This window comes from Panthera uncia, chromosome X (assembly GCF_023721935.1).
Source record: "Panthera uncia isolate 11264 chromosome X, Puncia_PCG_1.0, whole genome shotgun sequence".
Taxonomy (NCBI): domain Eukaryota; kingdom Metazoa; phylum Chordata; class Mammalia; order Carnivora; family Felidae; genus Panthera; species Panthera uncia.
The window spans coordinates 71,184,369-71,199,465 of NC_064817.1; the positions used below are offsets into that span (position 1 = coordinate 71,184,369).

At 31.8% G+C, this 15,097-nt stretch overlaps 1 protein-coding gene across 1 annotated transcript in view; it reads left to right on the forward strand.

The window, feature by feature from the left end:
• PCDH11X (protocadherin 11 X-linked) overlaps window positions 1–7,553 on the forward strand; it is a 69,629-nt gene extending 62,076 nt beyond the window's left edge. The window contains exon 2 of the mRNA XM_049643269.1: window positions 5,016–7,553. Coding sequence (XP_049499226.1) covers window positions 5,016–7,553 — 2,538 coding nt within the window. The remainder of the gene's footprint in view (window positions 1–5,015) is intronic.
• Window positions 7,554–15,097: the final 7,544 nt, after the last annotated feature.

A 15,097-nucleotide genomic window follows, 5' to 3' on the forward strand; every position in this document is an offset into this window, starting at 1 on the left:
GTTGGTTAAGCATATGACTTTGACTCAGGCCATGATCTCATGGTTTGTGAGTTCGAGCCCCACTTTGGGGTCTGTGCTGACAGCTCAGAGCCTGGAGCCTGCTTTGGATTCTGTGTCTCCGTGTCTCTCTGCCCCTCCCCTGCTCATGCTCTGTCTCTCTCTGTCTCAAAAATAAATAAAACATTAAAAAAAAGATATGAGAATCCAAATCAACATATGATGTGTTTCATTCAATTCATATAATATGCTGTTTTCTCCTCTGCGATTGTTTTTAAATTTTTATTATTTGTACATATGTATATTTAACAGATGTAGAGTTTTAAATTTTATAAATAATGCACTGGACACTTACCTCACAAAACTTGTCATCATTTCTTCTGAAAATGAAGGTTTACTAATACTTTGTAACTTTTTACCAGAGATTGAAACTTTAGCTTATTATATCCCAAACAGAAAAAAAAATAGTTGTTTTATAAAATAATAGTGAAAAAATTTTAATGGAGTATTTTATATTTTGCCTCAGTTTTTTTCTTTATATTGTGTTAAAGAAAAAATTTTAAGTTTGTTTATTTTGAGAGAGAAGGGGGAGGTAGAGGGGCAGAGATAGAGGGAGACAGAAAATTCCAGGAAGGTTCAGTGCTGTCAGCACAGAGCCCGAAGTGGGGCTCGAACCCATGAGCCATGTGATCATGGTTGAAGTTGGACACTTAACTCACTGAGCTAAAGTTGGACACTTAACTGCCTGAGACAGTCAGACACTCCTCTTTTATATTTATTAAGCTTTAAGTAAATTAATGAGAAAAACACATATGAATGATATTTAGTGTTCTCACCAAAAGGAGAACACTTGGGAGAATTTGTCCCTGTAAACAAGGGGAAATAATTTTAATTAGGTTTGGAATTCAAGATAATACAAGTAAGTTATCCCAAAGTTTTTACTTTTTTTGTGCATAAAATATATCTCTGTTAATGTTAGTACGATAATTAAGTATCTATACATCTTTATTTGGCGTTTTTACTTATCACACTGTTCTCAGGTCATGGTCTAAGATATGGTGAAAGTCTTCAGCTTTTTCATTGCTCACATGGGTATGAGTCTCAATTCAATAAATACCATCAAGGTAGCAGTAGTAATGGGTCCGTGTGTTAGTCATTATCTAATCCTGAAGGAGACAAGGTAGAGGAACAGCCTTTGAATACTCACTCAATAATGATAGTAAGCTCATATTAGCACCATATTTTGGCACCAAACTTCAATATCTGGCCAAATATTTGTCAATTACTTGGACAGCATGAAATTTAAATATGTAAATCAGCAAAGTATTTGTAGAGCTATAAATATCTGGGGGAGATGCATATACAATCACCTGAGCATAAATTTTTGTTAAAAAAAAACATTATAACTTCTTAGAACAGTACATTCTAATAGAACTTCATGCAATAATGTAAATTTTCTATATCTGTGCTGTCCAATGAAGTAACCACTACTTACATATGGCTATGAAAACTTCAAATGTGGCTAGTGAGATTGAGGGATTGATATTTAGATTTTATCTAATATTAATTAATTAAAAAATATATTTAAAGACTTGTGGCTATTAGGCTAAGTGAAATTAGTCAGAGAAAGACAAAATCATATAACTTCACTAATATGAGGACTTTAAGAGACAAAACAGATGAACACAAGGAAAGGGAAAAAATAATATAAAAACAGGGAGGGGGACAAAACAGAAGAGACTCATAAATCTGGAGAACAAACTGAGGGTTACTGGAGGAGTTGTGGGAGGGGGGATGGGCTAAATGGTAAGGGGCACTAAGGAATCTACTCTTGAAATCATCGTTGCACTATATGCTAACTAATTTGGATGTAAATAAAAAAAATAAATAAAAATATTTGAAAGTGAAATTCAAAAAAAAAAATAAATAAATACTTTGGCTAATCACTACCATATTGGAAAGAATAGTTGTAGAAGGCAGAAGGGCAACATGGACATTGCTCATTACCTGGCATGTATATTCTCTTATCACCTTGAAATTAAAAAAAAATATTTTAACATTCCTGTCACTTCATATAAATAATTAAAAGACAACAAAGACGTTATTCTTAGATTTTCAACCTATACATTTTTGCCTTCATTTGCTTGAGAAAGCAAAGGTTAATTCAAAATTCAAGCCAAGGCATAATATTAAACTCTAAACAAATGCCACACACTGCACAAATGTAAATATGTAAAATTAAAAATTAAAACTAGTACATTTTTCCCAGATGTATTATAGTCATAAATTGGATAATTGGTTCTTAAACTAAAAGCTTAAGTGGCACCTGGGTGGCTCAGTTGGTTGAGCGTCCAACTTCGGCTCAGGTCATGATCTCATGGCTCTTGAGTTCCAGCCCTGAGTTGGGCTCTGTGCTGACAGCTCGGAGCCTGGAGCTTGCTTCATATTCTGGGTCTCCCTCTCTCTCTCTCTCTCTCTCTCTGCCCTCTCCCGCTCATGCTGTCTCTCTCTGTCTCTCAAAAATAAATAAACTAAACATTAAAAAATTTTAAAAAAACTTAAGTGTATTTATTTATTATTTCTAACATAGTGTTTTCTTGTTCTTTCTATATTATATATGCTAGTTTTCACTTATATAACCTTTAATAATACTTTATATTCTCCTTCTATAGCTTTTATTAAAAATGTAATTATTCTGTAGTTAATATAAATCTGTTAGTATAAATAACATTAAATACTTAGATTGTCATCAGTTTTTTTCTCATTTTAGGTAGAACTTAATTTTTGTTACATTTATAAACTATGATTACTCACTACCATATCCCCAATGCCTAGAAGAAGGTTGTGACTGTATTTACCACTAAATATTGAAGTTTGACAATAGTTAGCAAAATAGTATTAAGTGCCATGGATTTTTATGACGTGCAATTTAGAAACTTTTTTCTACTCATAAATAACACATTTTAGGTTTGAACCTTCTTAAATTTTTTTCAAATACCTTTACAAAAATAAAATTATCTTTAATAACTGAGTTTATTTAGATAAAATTATAATAGTAAATATTGTATTTGCATTTGACATTATTGTCATAAAATTATATTTTTTCTTAAAATATGCAGTATAAGAATAGATTTCAGTTTGATAATTTTCACACTTGTAAATTGATATGACATGAAAAATGTTTCCATTGTTAAACACTTCATTCAAATGAAAGGTAGGTTGTTTATTGGTTTATATGAATAAAATATTAATAACATGTTCATTATAGTTGTTTGAATTAAAAACAAGATGACCAATACACATCAGTTACCTCCTATTATTTTTTTAATTCATTAAAGCAGATAAAAGAGAGAAAAAGATGGCAGCAAAGAGGACCCAAACTGATACCAATTCTGAATGGCCACCTTAAATTTAATAATGAACATCTAATTCTTCCAACAATATATATTATGTTTCTGTATTTGAATAAAAATGTAAGTAAATCTAAGCACAAAAGAAAAAAATTGCAGAAATATCTTCAAGCAGTTCAAAAGGTAGAAGATAGATATATTTAGTATTGTACACAATTATATGGAGACAATTACAGCACTTTGGTAATTAAAAAATATAATCATATAATTTTACTATATATTCTAGTCGCCCCTGGAAACCTAATATCATTCATTAGTTTCTAACATTTAGGATCATATTTTATACACTGTTATGACAAAATTATGAAACAAAACCCTCATATATTAACCTGTTCTTTGTTTGCAGAGCACATAAATGAAAGATCAATAACTGACCCCTGCCACATGCCAGCAACTTTTGTGTTAAACAATTCTATTGAAGAATTAAAAATGATATTGAGTTATGTGTGTGTGTATGTGTGTTTGTAAACATTTGTAAATTACCCACATAATAAGAATCTTAAGGTCCTCTTCTGATCTTTTCTTCACAGCCTCCAGTACCTTTTCGTCTTACTCATTTCTGTCAAAATGCTACAAATAGCTGGATAGGACTGCCCCTGAGAGCCAATCAGCAGTACTACTCAATCATTTAGCAAAATAACTATTTATCTGTGTAGGGCTCATTTTATTGTAGTTCAGGGAAGAGATTTAAAAAATTGATAAATTGGACTTTATCAAAATTAGGATATTTGAGTATTTAAAAAACTTGTTCAGAATATGAGATTCTTCATGTAGTGATAAGCAGCCCTTAAGACAGGTCATGCACATTAAATATTTCACAATTTTATATTACTCACACTTCCTCTTTTGAGGTTAAGAGGTAGCCAGAACCAGAGAAGACTGTTTTTTAAACGTTCCCATATTCTGACTCTATGGACATACAGAGAAAATAGGTGCTGTTCCAAGCTATAATTTCCAAATTGAAATGTTGACACGTGATTTTCAGTCCATTGTGCTTTCTCATTAAAAAATAATAAAGTTAATTAAATAACATTGTGTTGTTAATTTCCAATAACATTTTATTTTTAATACCTGTTTCTATAGAAACAAATGGAAATATTGTGTATTTTACACAAAGTTTTATTCCTATCAGACTTTGTGTATTTTCTCCTTCTATCAAAGGTTTTAGCTGTACTTTTAGATGTATGTTCTTGTCTTGGATGAATACTTTATACTTGATTGTTACTTTTGGAATAACATTTGGAGTAACCATGATTAATTCACTTATAACTTCATTCACCATGTGAAACACTGACAACCTTTTATACTTTTTCCTTTTGAAGATTTTAATACTTTACATAAGTGAATTACATTTATTGCCATAAAATGCTATGAACTGAAAAACTCTCAGAACAACTTATAGCACAACTGTCTAATTTTAAAAATGCCTGGAGATGTTAAGCAACTTGCTTGTGGTCACAATACTAGTTATAGACAGAGTTGGGACTTAGAATATAAGTCTTCTGGCACCTATTTCTGAGCTGATCCTATGTCATGTGACTTTAATAATTTGAAAGCTGGTCTCATTATATAACATAAGTTAAATACATTTCATTGTATGTTTTCTAGGGTCAAAGTATGTTTCGGCTTGATGTCATTGAAACACCAGAAGGAGACAAGACGCCACAGCTAATTGTTCAAAAGGAGTTAGATAGAGAAGAGAAGGATACATATGTAATGAAAGTAAAGGTTGAAGATGGTGGCTTTCCTCAAAGATCCAGTACTGCTATTTTGCAAATAAATGTTGCTGACACAAATGACAACCACCCAGTATTCAAGGAGAATGAGATTGAAATCAGTATACCAGAAAATGCTCCTGTAGGTACTTCAGTAACACAAGTCCATGCCACAGATGCCGACATAGGTGAAAATGCCAAGATTCACTTCTATTTCAGCAATCTAGTCTCCAACATCGCCAAGAAACTATTTCACCTGAACAACATCACCGGACTTATCACAATCAAAGAACCACTGGATAGGGAAGAATCACCAAACCATAAGTTACAGGTTTTGGCAAGTGATGGTGGATTGATGCCAGCAAGAGCAATGGTTCTAGTAAATGTTACAGATATCAATGACAATGTCCCATCAATTGACATAAGATACATCATTAATCCAATCAATGGTACTGTGATTCTTTCAGAAAATGCTCCACTTAACACCAAAATTGCTCTCATAACTGTGACAGATAAAGATGCTGACCATAATGGCAGGGTGACATGCTTCACAGATCATGAAGTCCCTTTCAGATTAAGGCCAGTGTTCAGTAATCAGTTCCTCCTGGAGACTGCTGCATATCTTGACTATGAGTCCACAAGAGAATACGCCATTAAATTGCTAGCTGTAGATGCTGGAAAACCTCCTTTGAATCAATCATCCATGCTCCTTGTCAAAGTCAAAGATGAAAATGACAATGCTCCAGTTTTCATCCAGCCTTTTATAAGTCTTTCTGTTGCTGAGAATAACTCTCCTGGCACCAAGTTGACAAAAATAAGTGCAGTGGATGCAGACAGTGGGCACAATGCTGAAATCAATTATCTGCTAGGTGTTGATGCTCCATCTGAATTCAACCTGGATCATCGTACAGGCATTCTAACTGCAGGGAAGAAACTAGATAGAGAGAAACAAGAAAAATATTCCTTCACAGTTCTGGCAAAAGATAATGGGATACCATCCTTCATGACCAATGCCACAGTCTTAGTGACCATTCTTGATCAGAATGATAACAGTCCAATTTTTACTCACAATGAGTACAACTTCTATGTCCCAGAAAACCTTCCAAGACATGGCACAGTAGGACTAATCACTGTAACTGATCCTGATTATGGAGAAAATTCTGCAGTCACCCTCTCTATTTTAGATGTGAATGATGACTTCACCATTGATCCACAAACTGGTGTTATCCGACCAAATATTTCATTTGACAGAGAAAAGCAAGAATCTTATACTTTCTATGTAAAGGCTGAGGATGGTGGTAAGGTATCACATTCTTCAACTGCCAAAGTGACAATAAATGTGATTGATGTCAATGACAACAAACCAGTTTTTGTTGTCCCTTCTTCCAACAACTCCTATGAATTGGTTCTACCATCCACTAATCCAGGCACAGTGGTCTTCACAGTAGTTGCTATTGACAATGACACTGGCATGAATGCAGAGCTTCATTACAACATTGTAGGAGGAAACACAAAAGGTCTATTTATAATTGACCAAACAACAGGCAACATAACACTGAAGGAGAAATGTGTTGTTACAGACCTTGGTTTACACAGACTGGTAGTCAAAGCTAAGGACTTAGGACAACCTGATTCTCTCTTCAATGTTGTAATTGTTAATCTATTTGTGAATGAGTCAGTGACCAATGCTACACTGATTCATGAACTGGTACACAAAAACATTGAAACACCAGTGACCCCAAATACTAAGACAACTGATGCATCCTCACCAACCAGTGACTATGTCAAGATCACGGTTGCTATTATTGCTGGCACCATAACTGTCATCATTGTTATTTTCATTACTGCTATAGTAAGATGCTGCCAATCACCACACCTTAAGACTGCTCAGAAAAACAAGCAGAATTCTGAATGGGTTACTCCAAACCCAGAAAACAAGCAGATGATAATGATGATGATGAAGAAGAAGAGGAAGAAGAAGAAGAAAAAGAAGAAGAGGAAGCATGCCCCTAATAACTTGCTGCTTAACTTTGTCACTATTGAAGAAACTAAGGCAGATGATGCTGAGAATGATGGAAACAGTGCCACACTAGACGTTCCCATTCAACTGGAAGAACAAACCATGGGCAAGTACAATTGGGGCACTATACCTACTACCTTCAAGCCTGACATCCCTGATTTGGCCTGGCATTACAAATCTGCCTCTCCACAGCCTGCCTTCCAGATCCAGCCTGAAACTCCCCTGAATTTGAAGCACCACATCATCCATGAACTGCCTCTTGATAACACTTTTGTGGCTTGTGATTCCATCTCCAAGTGTTCCTCCAGCAGTTCTGATCCTTACAGTGTTTCTGAATACAGCTATTCAGTGACAACTTTCAAGACTCCTGCATCTATACACACCAGACCGGTAGTTAATCCAAGTTTCTAACTAACTTTTCTAACTTTATTTAAATTTTTAAAATTATTTTCAGTTGAAATAGAATATATTGATTCCAACAGTCAAAATGATATTATTTGGCAGAAGTATCCAAATAGATATATAGTTTCATTTTATGCTTGGTAGAAAATCAGATAAAATGACTCCTGATAGTAAGAAAGTGGGGGCAGATAAAGAAAATGTGGTGTGTGTGTGTGTATACACACACACACACACACACACACACACAATGGAGTATTACTCAGCAATCAAAAAGAATGAAATCTTGCCATTTGCAACTACATGGATGGAACTGGAGGGTATTATGCTAAGTGAAATTAGACAAAGACAAAAATCATATGACTCCACTAATATGAGGACTTTAAGAGACAAAACAGATGAACATAAGGGAAGGGAAACAAAAACAATATAAAAACAGGGAAGGGGACAAAACAGAAGAGACTCCTAAATCTGGAGAACAAACTGAGGGTTGCTGGAGGAGTTGTGAGAGGGGAGATGGACTAAATGAGTAAAGGGCATTAAGGAATCTACTCCTGAAATCATTGTTTCACTATATGCTAACTAATTTGATGTAAATTTTAAAAAGATAAAAAATAAAATTAAAAAAAGAAAGTGGGGGCAGAATGATGATTATAACAGAGACAATATTGTTTGCAAATGGGAGTATGACACTTCATGCTAGAGAATATACTAGAAAGACTCTAAAATAAAGGATCCTGGCACTGTCTTCTGTACTATTTTGTGTATGAGGATCATAACAATCAGTGTTAGACACATCACAGTAAAGCTTTTTAGAATCTGATAAGAAGGTCTTAGTACTTAATGGTATTTGGAATCCTAGCTTCACTTGGGAAAATGTGCTCGAGATACTAAAATAGCATCAATATATTCTCCCTATTCACTATGCTCCCAAACTCCCACAATGAAAAGAGGATGTTATGTTTAGATTAGGAAACAAACATTATGTTGTTTCATAAAATCTTTACACTATGTAACAAGAATGGGATTAGATAAAGACGTGCTACTCGTTCTCATATTCAAGCCAGAAAATGGAATATATATGAGATCTCTATCTTGGATATCCATTTAAGTATTTGCATATTTGTACAAGGTATTGAAAGCCCTTCAGGAGACATTCTTAAAAGATAATTACTTTTGGAAAATGAAATATGTCTGCTTTCTTTAATGGGCCTGAAGGAAAGTATTGGCCTATTAAGACAATGGCATATATATAATAATTGGAGTATGTATAATAATTTAAAATCCAATAAACTTAAGAAAACAAGAGCTTACACAGTGAGTTATCTGTACTCTGTGAGAAATTACTAATGTATCTAGAAATTCATAAGTAAATTGAATGATTTAAGTATGGTTACTTCCTTAATAAATTCAAGCCATAGAATTTACACTTTTTACTTTGGAAATCATGTCACATGTTGATTTTATTGTCTTCTATGTGCTACTTTTAAAAAGGTCTTTGTCTCAGTTTCAGTAAATAAAGGCTTTTGAAAACCTATTCAGTCTTGATAAAATGTTTGTAATTTGAAAGTCAAAATGGGTTTCTTTTCACCAAAGTTTGAGATAATAAAGAAGACTATCAGAATTCAAAATAACAAAGATAATAATAATTCACCATACTTTAGGAAATGTTTTTAAGAATCGAGGTCTTTCAAGAATACAGATAGTTAAATTACACAATAACATTAATCTTTCTTTATCACACAGTGAAGCTAAGATACTAATCCAGTTGTGGGTGCATTTTTGTTACAATAGGTCCATAATTATGATATTAACACAGTAAAATAGTACCCTATTCTCTGTGTACAGAGTTTGTTATGCTTTGGTTTTACTGGTAGTGTTTACTTCTACAGTTCAAATGAGCCCCATCTTTTCCTACCTAGGTGAATTTTAGATGACTGAAAAACACAACAGACGCCCAACATCTCCTCAGAGTATACTTTGGTTTCTATTTAATCATGCATAAAAGTGTTATTGTTTTATAATTTTATTGCTATTATTGTATTTTATAAACATTCTCCTCAACAAAAATAACAGAAAATTATCTTTTATAAAGAATACATTGTGTGTTGTGTATCTTGTGTGTGTGTGTGTGTGTGTGTGTGTGTGTGTATTGTGTATATTAATAGCGCTTTTCCCAGAACTAAATTTGTGACTCATTTAAAAATGTGTAAATACAGAGGGTGGGGTTTTTGAATTACATTTGCAGATTATCACTTTTAATAGATTGTCTCATGAAGTTTGTTAAAAGAGTGAATTCTTGTTTCAATGGTTTTTGAAGGCCTAGAGATGTTTTATGAGCTAGACTTATTTTATTTGAGAATACGAACATGCAGTAAGCAATGGGATAGATGATTGATGAAGAAAAAAATTGAAATATTTTCCAAATATCATCTTTCTTTTATTTTTATTTTTTGATATTTTGTAATTCTTAAAAAGTTAAATTAATAACTTTTTCCAAAATGCCATTTTCTTTTATTTAGTTAAGAGATCTTAACAGGACAAATAACTTCATGAGATAGGCAAAATACAAAAAGCAAATGCTAATTCCTGTTTATCACTAGATTTTATTAACTAAATGGACCATCTTACAATCAATGAATTATCTGATGGCTTATTCTATTTTTTCACATCTTAAAAAATAGACAAATTATATATTTTCTGTCTTTGGTTGACATTACTAAATTACTAAATATCTGCTGGACATTAACTGACGAACTTAGGCAGAGTAATATGATATTAAAACATTTTGAATTCTTATATTTTTGTGCTAAATTTGCAATAATTTTCATTCTTTCTATATACATTCTTCAATTTCTGATTAATGCCAAGTTAGGCATTTACTGATGTTGCAGAATGCTAAATAAGTACTGAAAAAGAACTAATATATTTAAAACTTCAAGTACAATAGATGTCTTCTTTTTAAAGAAATATCACATAAAGTGGGGAAAAGTGTCAACCAAAAGAACAAGAACTCATTCAATTTCCTTAAGGAAATTATGACAATGAAATAAAATATTGTTAGCAGAAGGCAAAAATGTTCCAATTAATTTTAAACAAAGTGGAAAATATATTTTCAAAAGGAGACTTTAGGGTGATATTCACATTTAGCTATTTCCCTAGTAGAAAATGAAAGTAAAGAAATGAGATGGTTGTAGTAGACTGTAAAATATAAGGAGATTTACCAGAAATTTCATGTTTTCAAAAAGGAATAAAATATTTTCTATAATTTTTCCACTCAGATGTTCTGAAAAATTATAGAACATTCATAAGAAATGTATCTTTTTTATAAAACCATTTATTACTTTGAAATATGATACTCTTCTTTAGTATAAATATTTACATATATTCTGAAAGGCATTTTTGTATATATTGTAGCAGAAATGAAAAACATGAAATTTAAAAGATCATTTTACAGTTTACCTTCAACTAACATCTTTCAGAGCATACAGATAGCATTTCATTGGTATGACTAGAAAACATTAAATATAACCAATTTAGAATAAATTTTGATAATTGTCATATAAAAGAAATCCTTGCTTAGAATACTTATTACATTAAAATATCGTGAAGACAATATACACTTGAAAAATAGAGGAGAATAAAAATTAAAATACCATTTTTTAAGTCACTGTCTTAGACATGTACTTGAGGTACTTTATTAAACAAATTCTAACCAATTTCTGTTTTAGGAATGATGTAAAAAGAATGGTGGAAGATTTAGATAGTTATAAGATAATTCATGGATGTAACCACTTGTAGGTATTATACATGGATTCAAAATGATAGCAAGAGTCTAAGTTAGCTTGGAATAGAATTGGTGCTATTTGTTAATTTAATAACTTTGATTTTATGCATCTATATTTTATTAATGTGAATTTTAAGTATTTAGCATGCTTGGCAACTAAGGCTCCTAGAACATAGCCATCTGATTTTGATAACTTGTTATTTTTCTTGTCCTAGACTGATTCCAGGATATCAACTATTGAAATCTGCAGTGAGATATAACTTTATTGGAACAACATAATTCCATTCCTCTTCCAAAAAACTCCAATAATTTATGGTTTCAAAATTGGCCAAGATCATTTATTTTGTAATCTGAATTTCCCATTATTAAAGGCAAGCAAAACAAAGGTATCTTAAAAATGATGTTCCAATGAACCTTATGCTTACTTTAACTGTAATCTTGTCATAAAAATTTAAAATTTGTGGAAGCAACAGTGCAGTGTAATAAAAGTTTTATCAAGGTGTTTCTCCATTTACTTACTCTAAATGTCAACAGCAATAATGTAATACAATGCTGTTTTGTAGAAACTGATGGCTAATGTATCATGAAACATGGAATTACTTGCCCTATCTGAAAGGAAAGGTATCCAGGGAAAGAGAATTTTTAAAGACCAAAAACAAACAAGAAAAAACTTTACTTTTTCTAAAAAAATTCACTAATATAGTGTTGCTGAAAAATAATTATAATTACCTACCTATCACTCTGCTTAAAATTTGGATGATATTAAATAATCTTATTGGGTTTTTAGGTTGATTGCAATCATGTTGTTCCACTTTAATTATTACAAAATTATTTTGTTGTAATTATGTTTCCTTTTTCTTTAAATACTGAAAAATTTTTTTCTGTTTGTATTTATTAAAAGGAGAATTTATTTTTAATTCTTGATATTTTGAAAGTAGAATGTAAACTTTTTTATACTCCCTGATATAACTCTAGTCATATGAGAGTAGAAACAAAGATTTAGATAGGATATTTAAAAAGTTTTTATCTCAATTGTTAAACTACCTAGGAAAATATAAGGCACACGAGTCACACCTAAACAATGACATTTATTTTATTTCTCCGGCATTAAATTACTGAATACATTTCATAGCTTTGAATAATTTGTCCTTTAAAATTAACCAGTTTTTCTCAGTATGTCAATTAATTCGTTTACTACACAAAGGACTAACTGCTTTGAATTGGGGGTATCTTAAATTTTATTGAAGAAAGAATGACATGTCCCAATTTTCTGTGATATTCTTTAAGTTACTTACGACATACTGATGCTCTTAACATATTTTTAAGTGATTTCTTGGGACAAAAGGGAGTATAAAGGATCTTTATAATCATAACACAGCAGATGCTTCCTGGATTTTCATTCAAATGCTTCCTTGTGTGTCATTTTACCTTGCAAAGTGTGAGTAGGATTTGGTTTATTATGTATGTACATTAAATTAATGTATTATTTGAAGTGTTTTTTGATGTAAACACATTTAGAAGAGGTTTGTGCTCTATTTAGCATTTAATGTTAGTACAATTCTTAGATATTTGATATATAGGTAATATTTTAAACAAGCTTCTGTTAAAATCTAGTGTTCCTATTTACTCAATACAGAATCTTTTATACCTCCAATGATGTCAATCTCATTGACATAATTAGTATCTAAATTTTTAAACATTACTTATGACTGTGAATGTAACTATTTTACTGGTAATGAAAATGTCATGTAAATTACAATATTGTATTCCATACTTATCAATAACTCTTGTAGAAAAATACTTAAAATTAAAACTTACCTTTGTGAAAGTTATTCATATATAATCATTTTATAATTCTGCTCTCATTTCTTCCTGATGAATGAAACATTTAATTCAGGGGTGTCTGGGTGGCTCAGTCAGTTGAGTGCCTGACTCTTGATTTTGGATCAGGTCATGATCCCAGGGTCATGGTATTGAGCCCCATGTCGAGTCCCCACTGAGCATGGAGCCTACTTAAGATTTTCTCTCTCTCTCTCTCTCTCTCTCTTTTTCTCTCTCTCTCTCTCTCTCTCCTCCCCCACTTGTCTCCCCCATTCTCTTTCTCTCTCTCTAAAAAACATACAAATAGGCAAACAAAAACATATAATTCAAATCATTTCAAAGAATTTCAAAATTGAACCAACTTATAGCACTAGAGTCAGTGCCTTGCAGGTACCAAGGTGTACTAAAATTAAGAGCTTCAAAAATTCATAGTCTTGATTTAATTTTGAATAAAACGATGGTGCCCCAAAAAATGAATCAGTACTTCAAGTGTTCTATAATAAATAACTGTGGCTTTATGACCATTGGCGCATGTACTTATTATATAAATACATTTTAAATGCTTCTGTCAAGACCACCTGGTCTCACCTAAGGAAGGAGCTAAGTAAGAATACCTCATTTTTCTTCAGCTCCAGTGATCCTTTCTTTCATGACTGTAATTAGAAATACTCTTTATCACACGTTTGTATATACAAAGATGAAAATGTCTTGAAATAGTTACCCAGAATCTCTATAAGACTACTTCAATAGTTTTATGGATGTCATCTTTGCAGAATATAAAAATAGAAATTTTATTTTTAAAGCTGTAAGTAACTTCATTTCTCAGAATACAACTTTTTAAAAAGTTTTTATTCAAATTCCACATAGTTAACATAGTGTGATATTGGTTTCATGTGTACAATACAGTGATTTGACACTTTCATAACATAACTTTTGTGAAAAAAGAACTCTAAATTGATTTTCTTATTCTTTGAGGCTTAAACATTAACATATATATACCAGATGTTTGAGGCATAACCATATTTATACATGGGCCATAGATGATTATGAATTCTCCTTTTGACTATTAACTATACTTGACCTGCTCTTTGTATATACTTGAGAAAATATTAACATTTTAGAACAATATGCACAGCATTGAAACTAGTTTTCCACAAAAGCCAGAGAGAACAAAAACATGTATTTCCTTATTTTGGTTCTTTTTTTATCAGTTGATTTGGTGGCATTTTTAATTTAATTATTGTTATGATTATATTTTTAGCTTATCATGTCTAAGATACTTCCCATTTCTTGGGTTTGCATTAATTGACTCTTGGAATATTCCCAGTGAAATGTCCTTGTTGATCTTTCTGGTTTTTATTTTTGTCACTAAATAGAGAAAGAAGGAAAGCAAATCTTAAGACTGGTCATCATAAAGAAACGTCTAGTGAACTTAGTATATTGAATCATCAGTAGACTGTCTAATTGATGGACTACAATGTACTATGTACCTTCACTCCTACAAGCACTCAAAAATAATTATTTTCCTTAAATTATTTAAATTCCATTTAGTTAACATACAGTGTAATATTAGTCTCAGGTGTACAATATATTGATTAAACATGTCCATAAAACACCCAGTGATCATTAGGATAAGTTCACTCTTTAACTCCCATCACCTATTTAATTCATCCCTTCACCAACCTCTCATATGGTAACCATCAGTTTGTTCTCTATAGATAGGAGTGTGTATATTTGTTTGCCTCTCTATCCCACTATTTTTTCCTCTTCAATCCTTGTTTTGTTTCTTAAATTCTACATATTAATGATATCCTGACTGACTTATTTAGGTTAGAATAATAATCTCTAGCTCTATCCATGCTATTGCACTGGTAAGATTTAATTCTTCTTTATGGCTGAGTAATATTCCAGTGTGTGGTGTGTATGTGTGTGTGTATGTGTGTGTGTG